This window comes from Hydra vulgaris, chromosome 09, assembly GCF_038396675.1.
Source record: "Hydra vulgaris chromosome 09, alternate assembly HydraT2T_AEP".
Taxonomy (NCBI): domain Eukaryota; kingdom Metazoa; phylum Cnidaria; class Hydrozoa; order Anthoathecata; family Hydridae; genus Hydra; species Hydra vulgaris.
In genome coordinates, this window is record NC_088928.1 from 448108 (window position 1) to 464378 (window position 16271).

Here is a 16271-nt window from a genome sequence, read left to right on the forward strand (position 1 = left end):
AGTTTCATGTCGTCGCGGCACTCATCAGCCATGTATTTAAATCAAGAAAAAACCGTTTAAAAATACAATTAAAAAACCGTTACAAAATTAAAAAAAACAATGGAATGAGTTCTAAAGTCAAATAGGAACAATCACAGAAAAAGGATGAGACTTAATTGAATAACGAGTAACACGAGAATGAATTTTAGTAGATGGCACAAGAGATGCTAGCTCTTTAGAGCAGTGCCCATTATAGTATTTGTAGAAAAGAGAAAGAGAAGCAACACTACAACGATGTGATAATATTTGCAGGTTGGCTGCAAGAGCAGGTCCAACTATGTTTACAATGTGTTTTTACACCTTGTCTAAAAGAGAAAGAGCATCATTAGAAGATCCGCCCCAGATATGGCAAAAGTATTCCATACAAGGCCGGATTTGAGATTTATAGAGATAGAGAATAGAATCCGAAGTAAGGAAGTGACAAGCTCAATAAAGAGATGCAACCTTAGCAGATGCTGATTTTGCAACTGATTTGATATATGGTTTCCAAGAAAGATTGGAAGTAAGAGTTAATCCTAGAAGATGAAGAGTAGATGACTCATTGAGTGCATCACCGTTTATAAATATAGAAAGATCTAAATTATTGCAATAACGATTACTTGAAAAAAAGTTTTATCTGTATTGAAGTTCACCAGCCACTGTGAGCCCCATGCTGTAGCAGAAGTGAGATCCTTTTCAAGCTCAAATGCCCCTCCAAGGGATCAGAGAGTGATAGCTTCTTATCAAGACAAGAATAAATGGTAGTATCATCAGCAAACAATGTCACCTTATATGTGAGAATATCTGGAAGATCGTTAATGTAAATTAAAAAGAGTATTGGGCCAAGGATAGAACCTTGAAGAACCCCTGAAGTTACAGAATAAGAAGAAGAGTGTTGTCCATCGAGGACAACTTTTATGCTACGATTGGAAAGGAAGGATTCAATAATCTTAAAGATGTTGCCAGATACACCATAAGAAGCACAGTGTGTGGAAAACCATGGAGAAGAGTGAGGTTTGATCTGGAATGGTCAAGAGGGAACAAAAGATTCTATGCCAGCCTGAATCCACGAAGTTATGTAAGAAGCACATTTGTCGACAGGAAGACAAAAGATTTCTACCCAAGGGCCATCACGAAGAAAATCACGGAAAGAATCCCAGTCAGCTTTACTGTAGTTGTAAGAGGTTCGATAATAGGGGGATTCAGGTGATGAAGAAGAATGAGATATTAGTTTTAGAAAGATCAAACTGTGATCAGAAGCACCTAAGGGTGAATGTGGAGAAACTGAGCACTGACTAGGATCAGAAACAAGACATAAGTCGAGTAGAGAAGGTAAATGACTAGGGTTGTCAGGAAAGCGAGTTGGAAAGTTACCTATTTAAGTTAGGGATTGAGAAAGGCAAAAGTTGTGGGCTTTAATGCCTGCAGATTCACTGACACAAGAGCCAAGCCATTCAGAGTGGTGAGCATTAAAGTCACCGACAACAACTATATTAGCGGATGAATAAAGAGAGAGGGCTTGGTCAATATGATCAGAAATAACGTCAAAAAGAGTGCAGTCTTAAGATGAAGGAGAGTGATATAGAACAAAGAGATAGGCAATAGAGTGAAGTGGGGCTAAATGAAAGCACATGAAAGAATAGTTTGTGGATTCAAACCTAGTTTCACGATAAATGGGTGAATTCTTACGAATGTAAATGCCCAGGCCAAGCATGTGACTATTGGAGTCTTTACGAATTAAAGAAAGATAACCATCAACACTAAGATCACAAGATGAGACAGCTAAACTCAAATTAGTCTCACAAAGAGCAAGTAGGTCTGGTGAACTTTGCAAGAGATAAGACTCAACAAAAGAAAAGTTACTTCAAAGATCACAAATATTAGTGAATGATAGGTTTAGAGAACTTGGTGATGATGATGGTTTTTTGTGTTTTATAGTTTTTGGTACTTTATTCATTTTTAAATTAGATTGAAGAACTTGACTCAAAGCATAGAAAGTACTCAGAACACTGTTTAATAGCCCAAGCAATTGCCTCATTACTAATAATAAACCCTAAGCCATAACAAAGGGCTTCAAATGTGGTCTCTGCAATGCACACCAAAAGTACAAACAGGGAAACCATCCATGCGCAACATGGCACTGTTAATACTCTGATATTTTTCAGCTGTTGATGGAATCAGCCTCTCTGAGAGCTACCACAGAGTAAGGGAAACCTGACTCCCAGCTGGCCTCAGAACCATTAAACTGAGTTTTAGAGCTGTACCCTCATTAGGAGATAATAAAATGAATTGCCTTGTCATAAAAACAGAGACACGAGCAAAAACCATGCATTGAGTCAAGAAGATCCAGCATTCAACATCCTAAACTGGACACAATGTATTAAAAATACATCTTGCCAGCCTAATAGATGAAGAAGGGGTGCGAGGCTGGTCAACAGATAGAATTTGTTTACCCCTTAAGTCTAGGAGGCCTTCTACAAGACAGTAGCCGAGTGCATTTAACATCTGCCCAAGATGAGTATTTTTATCGAGACACTATCTCTAGCAACTCATCTCTAACTCAACCAAGAGCCCGAAGGCAGGGGGTGTTTTAAGTCGGAGTTGGCAGCTCCTAGCCTTTGCCTAAAAAGGCGTATCCTGCAAGGCAGCAAGACATGAAACAGACTGTACTGGGTTACATGTTACCAGTAGCGTTTATATATATCGAGCTTAAACATTTGGGCATAAGAAAATAATCTTAACCTTTGTTTCTACAATCAAAATTGTATTTATATGGAAAATTTATTTAAAAAAAAATTTGTTTAATTCCACTGTTATTGCATGTGCGTTTAAAAAAATGTTTCAATATGTTTTATTTTTTTAATATTTTAAAATGCAATCTTATCTCATCTTCAATCTATGAAAAACTTCAAATAACTGACAGGATTTTAGTCAAGAGGAGCAAAAAAATTTTTCGAATTATTGAAACTCATAAAAACTCTAAAAAGTATGTTTACAAAGTATAAATCTGAAGGTGGAATTTTTACTCTCTTGTACAAAGGATTCATATGGATACCAGAAGCATTAGAAGTTAATGAAATTAATTCATTTTATCAAACCACTATTAAGTAGCCTCCTTATCTGTAATCTGTAAACCATTTACCCTCTATTAAGTAGCCTCCTCATCTGTAGTGGCCTTTTTGGCCTTGAGGAAGTAAATATCACCAACAACAAAAAAGTGTAATTTATAAAATACAAAATGCAAGGTTTTTAAAAATCTTTTCAAAAAATCAGAAGGGTCCCTAATATTATAAAAAAAAAATTTGTTCCAAGGTATATCATGTTTGGTCTCAAAAGAAACAAAATTATATAAGTTTTATAAACATTTTATAAGAAAATTACTTTTTTGGATTTTTGCATAATTTATAAATTTTAATTTTACAAAACTTTTTAATTATAATTTGTATCCTTTTTTTTTTGTTTATAATGATAATAATAATTCAAATGCTGTTGAGATAGAGGGCCAGGCAATATCTATGACAGCCAACACAGTAGTTGTATAATAAATTAGTTGCAACCTGTTTTTCTTCAATATTATCTGCAAGTCAATCAGCTTAAGTCTGGATTTAAACTCTTTGACTAATGTAGACTCCACTACCAATTCTTGTAGTGGAGTCTACATCAGTCAAAGACAACCCTGTTTGTAAAGACAACTCTGTTTGTAAAGAAGTGTTGTCTACTTAATCAATTTTTAACAAACTCTGATTTAACACGATGTTTATAACCTCTAGTATTGGATGTTGGACCTGGTATATTGATTGAATAAATTTTTATCTAGACTTTCTTCATATCAATAGATTCAAAACCTTTATGTAATATATATTGTTTTATAAGGTCACCTCTTAGTCTTCAAACTTGTTAAATCTAATATTTTTAGTCTTTGATTATATCCCAGATGTCTTAATTCTGGTATCAATTTAATTGCTCTTCTTTAAACTTTTTCAAGTTCTTTGATATCATTTTTATAATAGGGATTCTAAGCTTGAATCGCAAACTCCAAGTGAGGTCTAACGTACGTGCAATAAAGCATTTTCATGAGGTACTTATCTTTATACCTAAAAGTATTATTTAATATTGCAAGCACGTTGTTTGCTTTACTGGCAGCACTTTTTACTTGTCTTTCCCATTTCAAATCCTTGGATATATAAATACCTAAATCTTTTTCGAGAGTAGATTTCTCTTAATTCACCATCATTTTTCATGAAACAAGAACATCTCTCATCACCCACACCAAAATGCATTATTTTACATTTCTCAAAATTCAAACCCAGTTTCCATTCAACTGACCATTCATCAAGCTTTTTTATGTCGCTTTGAAATGATTTTGAATCAACCTTGGTATAAATAGGAGCAATTATTTTATTGTCATCGGCATGCAAACAACATTTATTAGGAAGTTTACTTGGTAAATCGCTTATGAGTATCAAGAAAAGGAGTGGGCCAAGTACAGAACCTTGTGGTACTCCACTTAACACATCAACCCAATTTGCCTTGCATTTTCCCATCACTACCCGTTGTTTCCTATTCGATAAGAATGATTCAATCCATTTAAGAGGCATACTAACAATACCGGAAGCCTAAACCTTAACACATAGTTTTATGTGTGATACTCTGTCAAATGCTTTTCAAAAGTCGGTATACAAAACGTCAATTGGAATACCGTTTAATAATGTGCTTGTTAAGGTATCAAAAAATTTTAGTAAATTCATTGTGCAGCTCTTACCTTTCAGAAAGCCATGCTGTTCCTTGGCTAATATTTTGCATGGTATTGACGTCAGAGATATGGGTCTGTAATTTGTTGGTTTCAACTTACTCCCTTGTTTCAATATAGGTGTTATATTAGCGATTTTCAAAATATTAGGTACAGTACTATCTTCTGTAGATTTTTTAAATATTAAATAAAGAGGATATGAAATTGATGGACTGCATTGTTTTAGAACAAAAGGATGTATTAAATCAACTCCAAATGATTTTGATATATTAAGAGCCTTTAATCTTCTTTCTATATCATTTTGTGTTATCTCGACAGCTTCTAATATCGTGTTTAGTTGACAATTTTTAATATTTTTGTTTACATCTTTATCTTTTTCATATACAGAATGAAAATATTTATTAAATTCTTCAGCAATAACCATTTGATCAGTGACAATTTTTTTGTCACTGTTTTTGATCGATGTAATTTGGTTTTTTGCCGATTTTTTTTCATTAATATACGTATATAAATAAAATACTTCGCATTTATTATACAATTATTAACAATCTCCCTATCTAATGACTTGATGTTTTCCTTTATTTCATTTCTGATTTCAGTTCCTAAACAATTATATTGAGTTTTATTTGATTTTTGAGTTTTTAATTACTGGAATATATTCTTGTGACTCATAATTGTAATGAAACAGAAACAATTCATACTGTTCATTGAATAATTTGTTGTTAAATTCCTTAACCCAATCAACATTGTCATTATGAATAACTTGTAATTACCTTTATGATACAATTTTATAAGCTTCTTAAGTTCATTACTTAGATTAGATACTTTTAGTATATACTTGCATTTTAATAAATGATGACCTTGTTTTACATAACCTAAATGGAGATGAGTGGAACAAATGGAACAGATTTTTTCTTTATTAGTAGTAATTAGAAAATCCAAAATATTTTTTGATTCAAAGTTTGCTTTTTGGTAAGTTGGATTACTAACGCATTGATATAAGAAGCAATTTTCAAAACAATCTATAAATTTATTAGCTTGAGAATCAATCTCAGTAGGAGAGAATGGAGAATTTATTTTGGACCTATCAATCATGTTATAGTTAAAATTACCTGTAATAAATCAATAAACATTTAAGAATCAATACTCAATTTAGAAGAAATTATCGATTCCAAAATGGTGTTGTTGTAATCCTGAGTTGCTTAAAGCGGTCGATATATACATCCAATTAGAACTTTTTGATTACCAAAACATAAATATGTCCATTTCTGTTCAATATCACAACAATTTAGTTGCTTAACAGTAATTTCTTAAGAAGTAGTTGCTTCATAGTAATTATAAAATGATGATTTTTTTATTTTTTGAACGCTCCTCACATGTTCTCTCTATTTAAGTCAGTTGAAGTATATACACTGTGCTGCGTATGTATGCAGTATGAAGTATATACACTGTGCCGCGTATGTATGCAGTATAAAGTATATACACTCTGCTGCATATGTATACAGTATGAAGTATATACACTCTGCTGCGATAATCTCAGAACCAATCAGTCAATGAAACAAAAATATCAAATAGTAAAATAAAAAAAATTAAATTTATTAATAACAACAGTATAAAGCACAAAAAGATAAAAAATTTTAACTCATTTAGTTTGTGTTTCTGTTGTAATTTTAAAAATGTTTAATTTTATATGTATTTGCAATTACATTAATGCTTTTTGTTGACTCTTTACAAACTCTATTATTTCGTAAATATATATTTAGATCATTGTAATAATAAATGTGGTAATCATGGTCGATGTAAAAAATATGAAAATGATGAATACAGATGTCTATGTGATATTAATTATGATGGAGTGAATTGCACTGAAAGTAGGTATATTTGTTCCTTTTTTTAAAGGTATTTAGAATGTCCATTTGTGCAAGATTGTACCTTATAAGATATCATGATTTTCTTTTTACAGCTAAAAAAAATAGTAACAATGTTTTCCTTTTTTTTTAGACATAGATTATACCTTGTGGATTTGTAGTTACTATATACTTATAAATAATCAACGGTTTTTGAAAGAAAAATTATTTAAAGAAATTATATTTTTTGATGTTTTCTAAATAGTATATAAATGTTTTTTTAAACAAAATATCATCCTTTAAACCAACTGAACAAGACCAAGAAAGCCACTATAGTCAAGGAGGCTACTTTAATTGTAGTTTTAAACCACTCAACTCTATAACTCCGAAACATGATCCTTAATGAACAAGGTCGTTGTGCAGGGAAACTTGTTGAGCATTATACTTGATGTTGTCGGGATAGAAGTTGCAACTTCTTGCTTATGAATTTAAATTGTATAACACACTGTTGAGCACTCTTACTGGAAGTATGAACATAATTTCTACATATTTCTATATATATATACATATGTGTGTGTGTGTGTGTGTTTATATATATATATATATATATATATATATATATATATATATATATATATATATATATATATATATGTACAGTGGTGTACACTAAATTTTTAGATGTTTGAGTTTTGACACTTACAGGCATTGTGCGAACTCCAAACCTTTGTATGTTTATGCTTATATCAAAAAAGAATGTTTTGCAAAGAATTAGGGTGATTAAAGCTTGGGAATAAATAAACCCTAATTTTTGGGCCCACCCAGCCCTTGATGTGGGAGCGATGAGTTTATAAAATATTTTCTTTATTATTTTTATCTAAATTCATATTTATCAATAAATTTCAAGTTTCATGCAATAATCTCTTAGTGTTCAGTTTTTATGACCCTGCAATGTTTACAGCCCCCTCAAATTGAGGAGGGTTGAAACTTTATATGACCTTAGTTTTTGAAAAATAAGAGATTATTGTATGAAATTTAAAATTTGTTGATGAATATAAATTTAGATAGAAATATTAAAGAAAATATTTTATAAACTCATTGCTCCTACATTAAGGGCCCAAAAATTAAGGTTTTTTTTTTATCCCAAGCTCTTATCACCCCAATTTTTTGCAAAACATTCTTTTTCAATATAAGCATAAACATACAAAAGTTTCAAGTTTGCACAATGCCTGTAAGTGTCAAAACTCAATTATCTAAAAATCCAGTGTACACCACTGATGTGTATATATATATACAGTGACGAACCCAGAGTTTATTTAAGGATACCGCTTTTTTTTTCGGCAGGAGGCAGTGAGGAGATTGTAGGGAGGGGAAGAAGGGTGTGAAGTTCTTGAGATTTAACCCCCCCCCCCTCTCTCTCTCTAGTTAAAAGCGGTGGCTCGACAATTTTTAATTATCATTTTTTGAAGCATCATTACAATCATTTATGTTTACCTTGTTTAGTTTTATCCAAAAATAAGAAGTTGATATTAAGGCATTTCTTTGAATACATGAATTTACCGGTAGATGTAACTGTTTTACTTGAGTTATGGTGAGAAAACTAATTTAAGAATTTATAATAAAATATACATAATAAACGCAATTTTTGAATTATTATTGAAAATTGTTTAAAGTATTTTAAATTTTTATTTACTATGTTTTAGTAAATTTAATTTTAGTAAATTTAATTTTATTATTATTTTAATTAGTAATTAAATATTTTAATACCTTAAACAATTTTTAATCAATATTTACATTACATTAAATATTTACATATATTAAATTACATTAAATATTTACACATATTAAATTGTGTAATATTGATAAAATTGTTTCCTGCTCCCTTGTACGATAAGCTTATTTAGGGTAAGTCTATGAGAAGCAAACGAAAACATCCCCTGCCTTGGGGCTTTTGTTGAAAAACTTAGTAAAGGCTTGAGATAGTGTCACAATAAAAATACTCATCTTGGGCAGACATTAAATGCATCCAGCTACTGTCTTGTGGAAGGCCTCCTAGGAAAAGACTTAAGGGGTTAACAGATTCTATCTGTTGAGCAACCTCCCACCCCTTTTTCACCTATTAGGCTGGCACAAATGTATTTATAATTTCCAGTTTAGGATGATGAATGATGGATCTTCTTGACACAATGCATGAGTTTTGCATGTGTCTCTGTTTTTATGACTAGGCAAATCTCCTAATGAGGGTACAGCTCTAAAACTCAGTTTTATGGTTGTAAGGCGGCTTGTAGTCAGGTTTCCCGAACTCTGTGATAGCTCTCAGAGAGGCTGATTTATCAACAGCTGTAAAATATCAGAGTACTAACAGTTCCCTGTTGCGCATGAATGGTGCCCCTGTTTGTTCTTTTGGTGTGCATTGTCGAGGCCACATTTTGGCCTTTGTTACGACTTAGAGTTTATTAATAGTATTTAGGCAATTGCTTGGGCTATTAAAAATGTATTAAGTACTATCTGTTCTTTGAGTCAAGTTCTTTGAAATTTAAGAATGACTAATGTACCAAAAACTATAAAACTCAAAAAATCATCGTTATCACCAAGTTCTCTAAGTCTATTATTCACTAATAGTTGTGGTTTTCGGATTAACTTTTCTTCTGTTGAGTCTTATCTCTTGCAAAGTTCATCAGACCTACTTGCTCTTTGTTAGACTTGAGAAATTTGAGTTTAGCTGTCTCATCTCGTGATCTTAATGTTGATGGTTAACTTCTTTTAATTTGTAAAGACTCCAATAATCACATGGCCTGTGCATTTACATTCATAAGAATTCACCTATTTGTCAGGAAACTAGGTTTGATTACACAGACCATTAATTTTATGTGCTTTTGTTTAGCACCACTTCACTCAATTGCCTTTGTCTTTGCTTTATATTCATCTTCTTTTTCTCAAGATTGTACTCTTTTCAATGTTGTTTCTGATCAAATGTCCTTTCTCATCAATTCTGATCATTGATCAGAAAAGACTTTGATCATTCTGATCAAGGGTTAGGGTTAGGGTTAAGAACTTTGATCATTCTGATCAAAGTCCTTAAAGGCTTTAAGGCTTTAAAACTTTTGCCTTTCTCAATCTCTTACTCAAATAGTCAACTTTCTAACTTATTATCCAGACAATCTGTATCATTGACCTTCTCTACTTGATTTATGACTTGTTTCTGATCAGTCAGTTCTCAATTTCTCTAAATCTTTCCATAGTTTTCTTGCGATGGCCCTCGAGTAGAAATTGTTTGTCTTTGTCAGTGCTCATTATCTTCACATTCACTATTATCTCATTCTCTTTTTTTATCAGAATCCCCCTATCATTGTACCTCTAAAACTACCTTAAAGCTTACTGGGACTTTTTCCGTGATTTTCTTCATGATCGCTCTTGGTTAGAAATCTTTTGTGTTCTTGTTGAAAAATGTGCTTCTTATGTAACTTCTTAGATTCAGACTGTCATAAAATCTTTTATTCCCTCTCGACAATGCTAAGTCAAGCCTCTCTCTTCTTCATGATTTTCCTCGAATTGTGCTGCTGCAATTTCTAATCAAAATCATTACCTCCATATCTATCGCCAAAATATTTTTCTAGAAAAAAAACGTCTGTTTACTATTGCTAGAAACCATTGTAAAAAAGTTTTGTCAAACGCCAAAGCCTGCTAATCTCAGGTCACGACATTTCATTTAATCTCAAAAATTAGGCTCTGGTCACTTATGAAGAATCATGAACATTATCTATATTAAGGGCAAATCTGTTATTCCACCTCTCTAGTACGGTTCAGATTTTGTCACCTCACCTAAAGACAGAGCTGAATTGATTGCTAAGAACATTTCATTGATATCATCTCTTGATTCCACTAGTTGCGTTCTACCTGATGTAGTCAACAAACAAGTTGATTAATTGCTTAACATCTATATCACTTGAGCTTCTGTATCTAAAGTGATTTTTTGCTTAGACTACAGCTTGTGGTACGGACAACACACCTGTTATAGTCTTGCAGAAGTGTTCTCTGGAGCTGTCATCTGTACTTTCAAAACTATTTAGCAAGTGCTTATTGAGTCTTGTTTTCAAGCTTGCTGCAAAGCTGCATCTGTTATCTTCATTTTCAAAAATTCTGGAGAGCAATCTAACTCTTTTAACTACTGTCCCATTAGTCTTCTTCCTATTATAAGCATGGTTTTTGAATCTTTAATTAACAAACACTTAATCTCTCATCTTGAATCTAATAATTTTCTGATCACCAGTATGGATTTCAATCCTCTCGTTCTACAGCCAATTTGGTAACAGTAATAACTGATAGGTTTTATCATACATTAGATAGAGGTGGAAAGGTTAAGGCTATTGCTCTTTACATTTCTAAAGCTTTTGATAAATTTTGGCATGCTGGTCTTTTCCATAAGGTTTCTTCCAACAGTGTATCAGGTAACATCTTAAAATTATTGAATCCTTCCTTTCCAATCGTAGTATAAAAGCTGTCCTCAATGGACAGCACTCTTCCTCATATCCTGTAATTCATGGGTTCCTCAAGGTTCTATCCTTGGCAGTATACTTTTTTTAATTTACATTAACAATCCTCCAGATATTCTCACATCTAAGGTGGCATTGTTCGCTGATGATACTACCATTTATTCTTGTCTTGATAAGAAGCTAACACACTCTGATCACTTGGAGGGGCATTTGAGCTTGAAAAGGATCTTACTTCTGCTACAGCATGGGTTAACAGTGGCTGGTAAACTTCAATTTAGATAAAACTCAATTTTTTTTTCGAATTTTAAGGTGTCTATCTGAATTATGAACGCATTAAATGTTACAATATTTTAATAAATTCTATTCTAAACTTCGTTTTGACATATCAATACTAATTTTGGCTGTCATAAAAACTGGCTGTTTCTAGATTTTATTTACATACCTAGGGCCTCCCTACTCTTTTTTTTAAAAAAACATTTTGTTTTTTACTTTTAATGTTATAGTTTTTTCAAATGTTGCTTATGCAAAATGTTTTATGTGCCGATAAAGGTTACTGATTTTTTTTTTTTCAATGCTTGTTTGATGTTAATGCTTCTTACTTACCTGTGTAAAACCACACCTAAAGTTCACCCCTACTTACCTTCGTCACTTACTTCTTACTTACCTGTGTCCACTTCACCACTTACATACCTGTGTCACTTACTTTTTACTTACCTGTGTCAATATTTTTTAAGTTTTGTTACTTAAATTACCATTACACTTAAATGAAATTTTGTGCTATTTTTTGAGTCTGATTTGATATAATTATTGTGTGGTTTAATCTAAATATTTGTGATTGCCTCATTTGGATATACTTTATACTTGTGCAGTAGTGGTGTAGTGGTAAAGCGCTCGCTACATAAGCAAGAGGTTCCTAGTTCGATCTCCACGTCCCTGGTAGTACCGCGCTCAACTTGTTTATCCGCGCAGGGGCCTTGTTCGTCAAGTTTCGTGTTTCGTAGTTATAGAGTTGAGAGAGGGTTATAACCACTATTAAGTAGCCTCCTCATCTGTAGTGGCCTTCTCGGCTTTGAGAATATAAATAACAAAACAAAAAAAAAACTTATACTTTTCTATTTTGTTTTTTACTGTCATATCCAGAATATATATATATATTTTTTAAAAAGTTAAGTTTTGTTTGTTGGTTAGAATACCTTTATGTGGTATTTTTTTTTATGACACCACTCATCATGAAATTTCTCAGATCAACATTTTTGAGATGGTTTAAATCAGGAGAATTTCTCATAAATTCTTTTAAATATTTTGCGGAATTGAGAGTTTCACCTTGTTGTGAATAGTGTAAACCAACATGACTGTTGGCACACGATTTTACCCCAAATTATATTTACTGGGATTGCTTAAGTGAAGGTGCATCATATTAGGGATTGATGCCTGAGATTAGTGTTAGCAAACCATAACTTTGCGTGCTGCATACTGCTTAATTTGGCCTTCATCTCAAAACGTGACTCGTCCAACAATATTAACAGTCCAATTTTATTTTTTTTCTATATTATTTGCTTAGTTGATATTAGAAAATATTCAAGTTTTAAACTTTTAAATAATTAAGTTTTAATCTAATTAAGCTTGGATTAAATAACTTAAAAATGTTGATCTTTTCTAAATTCTATAGTGAAAAATTTTTAAATTAAATCAAGACATAAATTTTAAGCTATTATTTATTCTGGTTTATCTTCTATTTATTTTATCATTCGTTAAGATTTTTTTTTTATTGAGTTTTCTTTTTTTAAATTAGTTTTTGTTTCTCTTAAATATACTTAGGTTTTTTCAGCACATTTTTTAAAAGCACTAATTATCTAATTATTAAGAAGGCCTGCATTTTTATCTGGAGAAATTTAATGCACTTAATTTGATTTTATAGATGTTACGCACACAGAGTGGCATAAGGTTTTCGTAATAGAATTTTTTTTTTTATGAACAAAAAGTTGTACACCAAATAAAGTACTTGTCTATTAAAAGAGCGTTTAACATTCTAAACAACGTTAAACATTCTAAATGGCGTTTAACATTAAAATTTATTTAAATAAGATTTTTAGGACTGGTATTTTTCTGATATATGTAAATTTTAATTTTTTTTTAATTAACTTTAAGCCTCACTTTAAAATAACTTTACAAATTTTTTATTTAAGATATTTCTTGAACATTTTAAATGTTTGCAAAATTTTTCCTTTCTTTAACCAGGAGTCTGCGAAGCTCCCATTCTTTATCCACATGGAACATTTCAGCTTATAACAGGTAAAGTTCAGTCCAACAAGTATTCATTATCTTCATCAATTCAGTATTCATGTGTTGCTGGCTACAAAATCACCAAAGGTAACACTCAATCACATTGCGGTCGTAATGGTTGGATTCCAGAATATGTTCCTAAATGTGAAGGTTTCTCTTTTTTTTTTTGTTTTTATAACAAATTTTTATAAATTTATGTTGTAAAATAAATTTTGAATTCTTAATTTATTTGTAGTATAAATTTATATGATCTTAAAGCGATGGAAAATTTAAGGATCTTATCAAACGGCTTGTTGGAAAAAGTTAATATTCTTTTACAATGGTCTGTGACAGGATTCTATAGTTTTCTTGGCTCACCTTATTTTTTGAAAAGGAAAAAAAATAAAATAAAATGATTTTATCATCATATTCATGATAGCGTTTTTTAAAATAAAATTACCTGAATAAAGATTAAAACAAGATGACCAACTCATTTTTGTGTTAAAGAACACCTTCAAACTTCAAATTTGCTTTTGTACCGCATTCTCCAACGCAAAAGGTAGTAGGTTAGTCTTATGTATAAAATTCTCTAAATTATATAACACCTATAAAAAATTCATTAGGTTGTTAAGTGTCAGGTCAGGATTAAAATCCTAATGATCACCCTGCTACTGTCTTTTAAAAGGCTTCCAAGGCAAAGTCTCAAGGAGTAAGCAGAAAATTTCTGTTGATTACTTCAGTCTGTCTTCCATCTCGTTGCCTTTTAAATTGTGTCTCATTTATAATATCTTAAATTGTGTCTCATTTATAATATCTTAAATTGTGTCTCATTTATAATATCTTAAATTGTGTCTCATTTATAATATTTTAAATTGTGTCTCATTTATAATATCTTAAATTGTGTCTCATTTATTCATATCTTAAATTCAAGCATGAAAGCTTTTATTCTTTTTTGTTGATTTCAAGTCAAGCCTCACTATCCTCATGGTTTTCTCTTTTATTTCCAGTAATCATTGGGGTACCACAAGGTTCCATCCTTAGTCCTGTATTGTTCTAGTAATGATCTTTTTTAGTAATCTTACTTTGAAAGTGGTTGACCGCTCAACTATATACTCCATGCTTTGCAAAAAGTCATTGCTTTTTGAGTGTTTAAAACTGGCAGCCGATTTTTAATCTGATCTCTTGTATCTGTCAAGAAAGCTTGGAATTGGTGTCTTCTTGGATTATCGCTCACTACTGACCTCTCATGGAAAGTATATATACAATCAATAGCAAAGTTTGCATCTGCTAAGGTTGCTTCTCTTTATTGTGTTTGCCATTATCTTACTCCTGATTCCATTCTCTAGTTCTATAAAGCTCTTATTTGTCCTTGTTTAAAACCTTGTTGTCACATTTGGGCTAATTCTTCTAATGATGAGAATTTGTCTCTTATAGACAAGGTCCAAAAATTCATTGCAAACGTTTTTGAACCTGCTTTAGCTGGCAAGCTTGAGGTTCTGCATTTCTTCCTCTTTTCTACAATATTAATATTACCATGGTCGATGCTCAAAAGAGTTATCATCACTTTCTCTATCTACTAAAACTAGATCTAGTATGACTCATTATTCAACAAGTTTACATCCTTTTAATGTGCTTGTCCCTTCATGCTCATAATTTTTTTATTAATTTAGATATTTTTCCAAGAAGTTGGGTGTTTTGAACATCTCTTAAGTCTTCATGTTTTCCGGATTTATAAAGTTTTTATTTATCTAGATTTTTTCCACGAAGTTCGTTTTGAAGTTTTTTCCATAAAGTTTGTTTTGAAGTTTTTCTATGAAGTTTCATTGTTTTCTGTTAACTCTTAAGTTGATAATTTCTTTCTAGGAGAGAATTTGTTTAAAATAAAAACGAGTTTAACATTCCATATATGTCTGTCAGTCTTTTAGACCATATGTTTGTTTGTATAAGTTAAATGTACAAGTAAAACTTTTTAAACACTATCAAGTCGAGTTGTATTGCTTGTAAGTTAAGTTGTATTGCATATAAGTTGAGTTGTATTGCTTATAAGTTGAGTTGTATTGCGTAGTTTAGAAGTTTAGAAGTTATCAAAGTAACAAAGTCAAAATCATCCTTTATTAAATGCTGAAAACGTTTTATAAACAAATATAAATTTAAAACATCAACACAACTATTCTCAAAATTTTAGATAAGGGTATGATTTAAAGAACAAAATTTTGGGCAAAGATTAAAAATAACAACAGCATCTTTCAGGTTGTGTAAAGTATAAGGTTATTTAAGCATGTAAAATGCAAAAATGCAAATGATTTTGTATCTGCCTATAGAGACTTGTTAGCTTTAGGAGAAAAGAGTAGGGATAAAAGTAGAAAAAGTTGGAGAGTATTGCATCTGAAAAATTAAAAAAATCCTATAACATTAAAAAATCCTAACATAAGTTCTTCTATGAGCCAGTGACTGAAATTGAGTTGGATCTCTTAATAAATATCAGATCTCTTAATAAATCTTGAAAATAAAGAAAAGTCTGGCTCAAACAGCCTTCCCACTTTTATTCTTAAGCTTATTCCAAAAATCTCAAAGCCACTCTCCATAATGATGAATCATTTAGAAGTGGAGTTTTCTTAGATATGCTTAAGTAGGTAAAGTGAGACCAATAGATGAAAAGATTCTCTACTTGATTACTCAAATTATTGCCCGATTTCTCTTCTCTCAAATATAAGCAAACTGTTTGAGAAAGCTATGCACAATAGACTCTACAACTCTCTGGAAAAAGTCAAGTGTCTTGAGAAAAATCAGCAAGGCTCTAGAAACAACCGTTCAAAAGTTCAATCACTGATTGATATAACCAAAAAAATTAGCATTGCTTTGGAAAAATTTGATTTATAAATTATTAAAAATATAGTAATT

The 16271-nt window shown here is 31.3% G+C and overlaps 1 protein-coding gene across 1 annotated transcript in view; it reads left to right on the forward strand.

Moving 5' to 3' along the window:
• The window catches only part of LOC100208468 (complement factor H), a 44698-nt gene that overhangs the window by 13502 nt on the left and 14925 nt on the right, over positions 1 to 16271 (forward strand). The window contains exons 3-4 of the mRNA XM_065804426.1: positions 6532 to 6639; positions 13347 to 13541. Of these exons, the coding sequence (XP_065660498.1) occupies positions 6532 to 6639; positions 13347 to 13541 (303 nt within the window). The remainder of the gene's footprint in view (positions 1 to 6531; positions 6640 to 13346; positions 13542 to 16271) is intronic.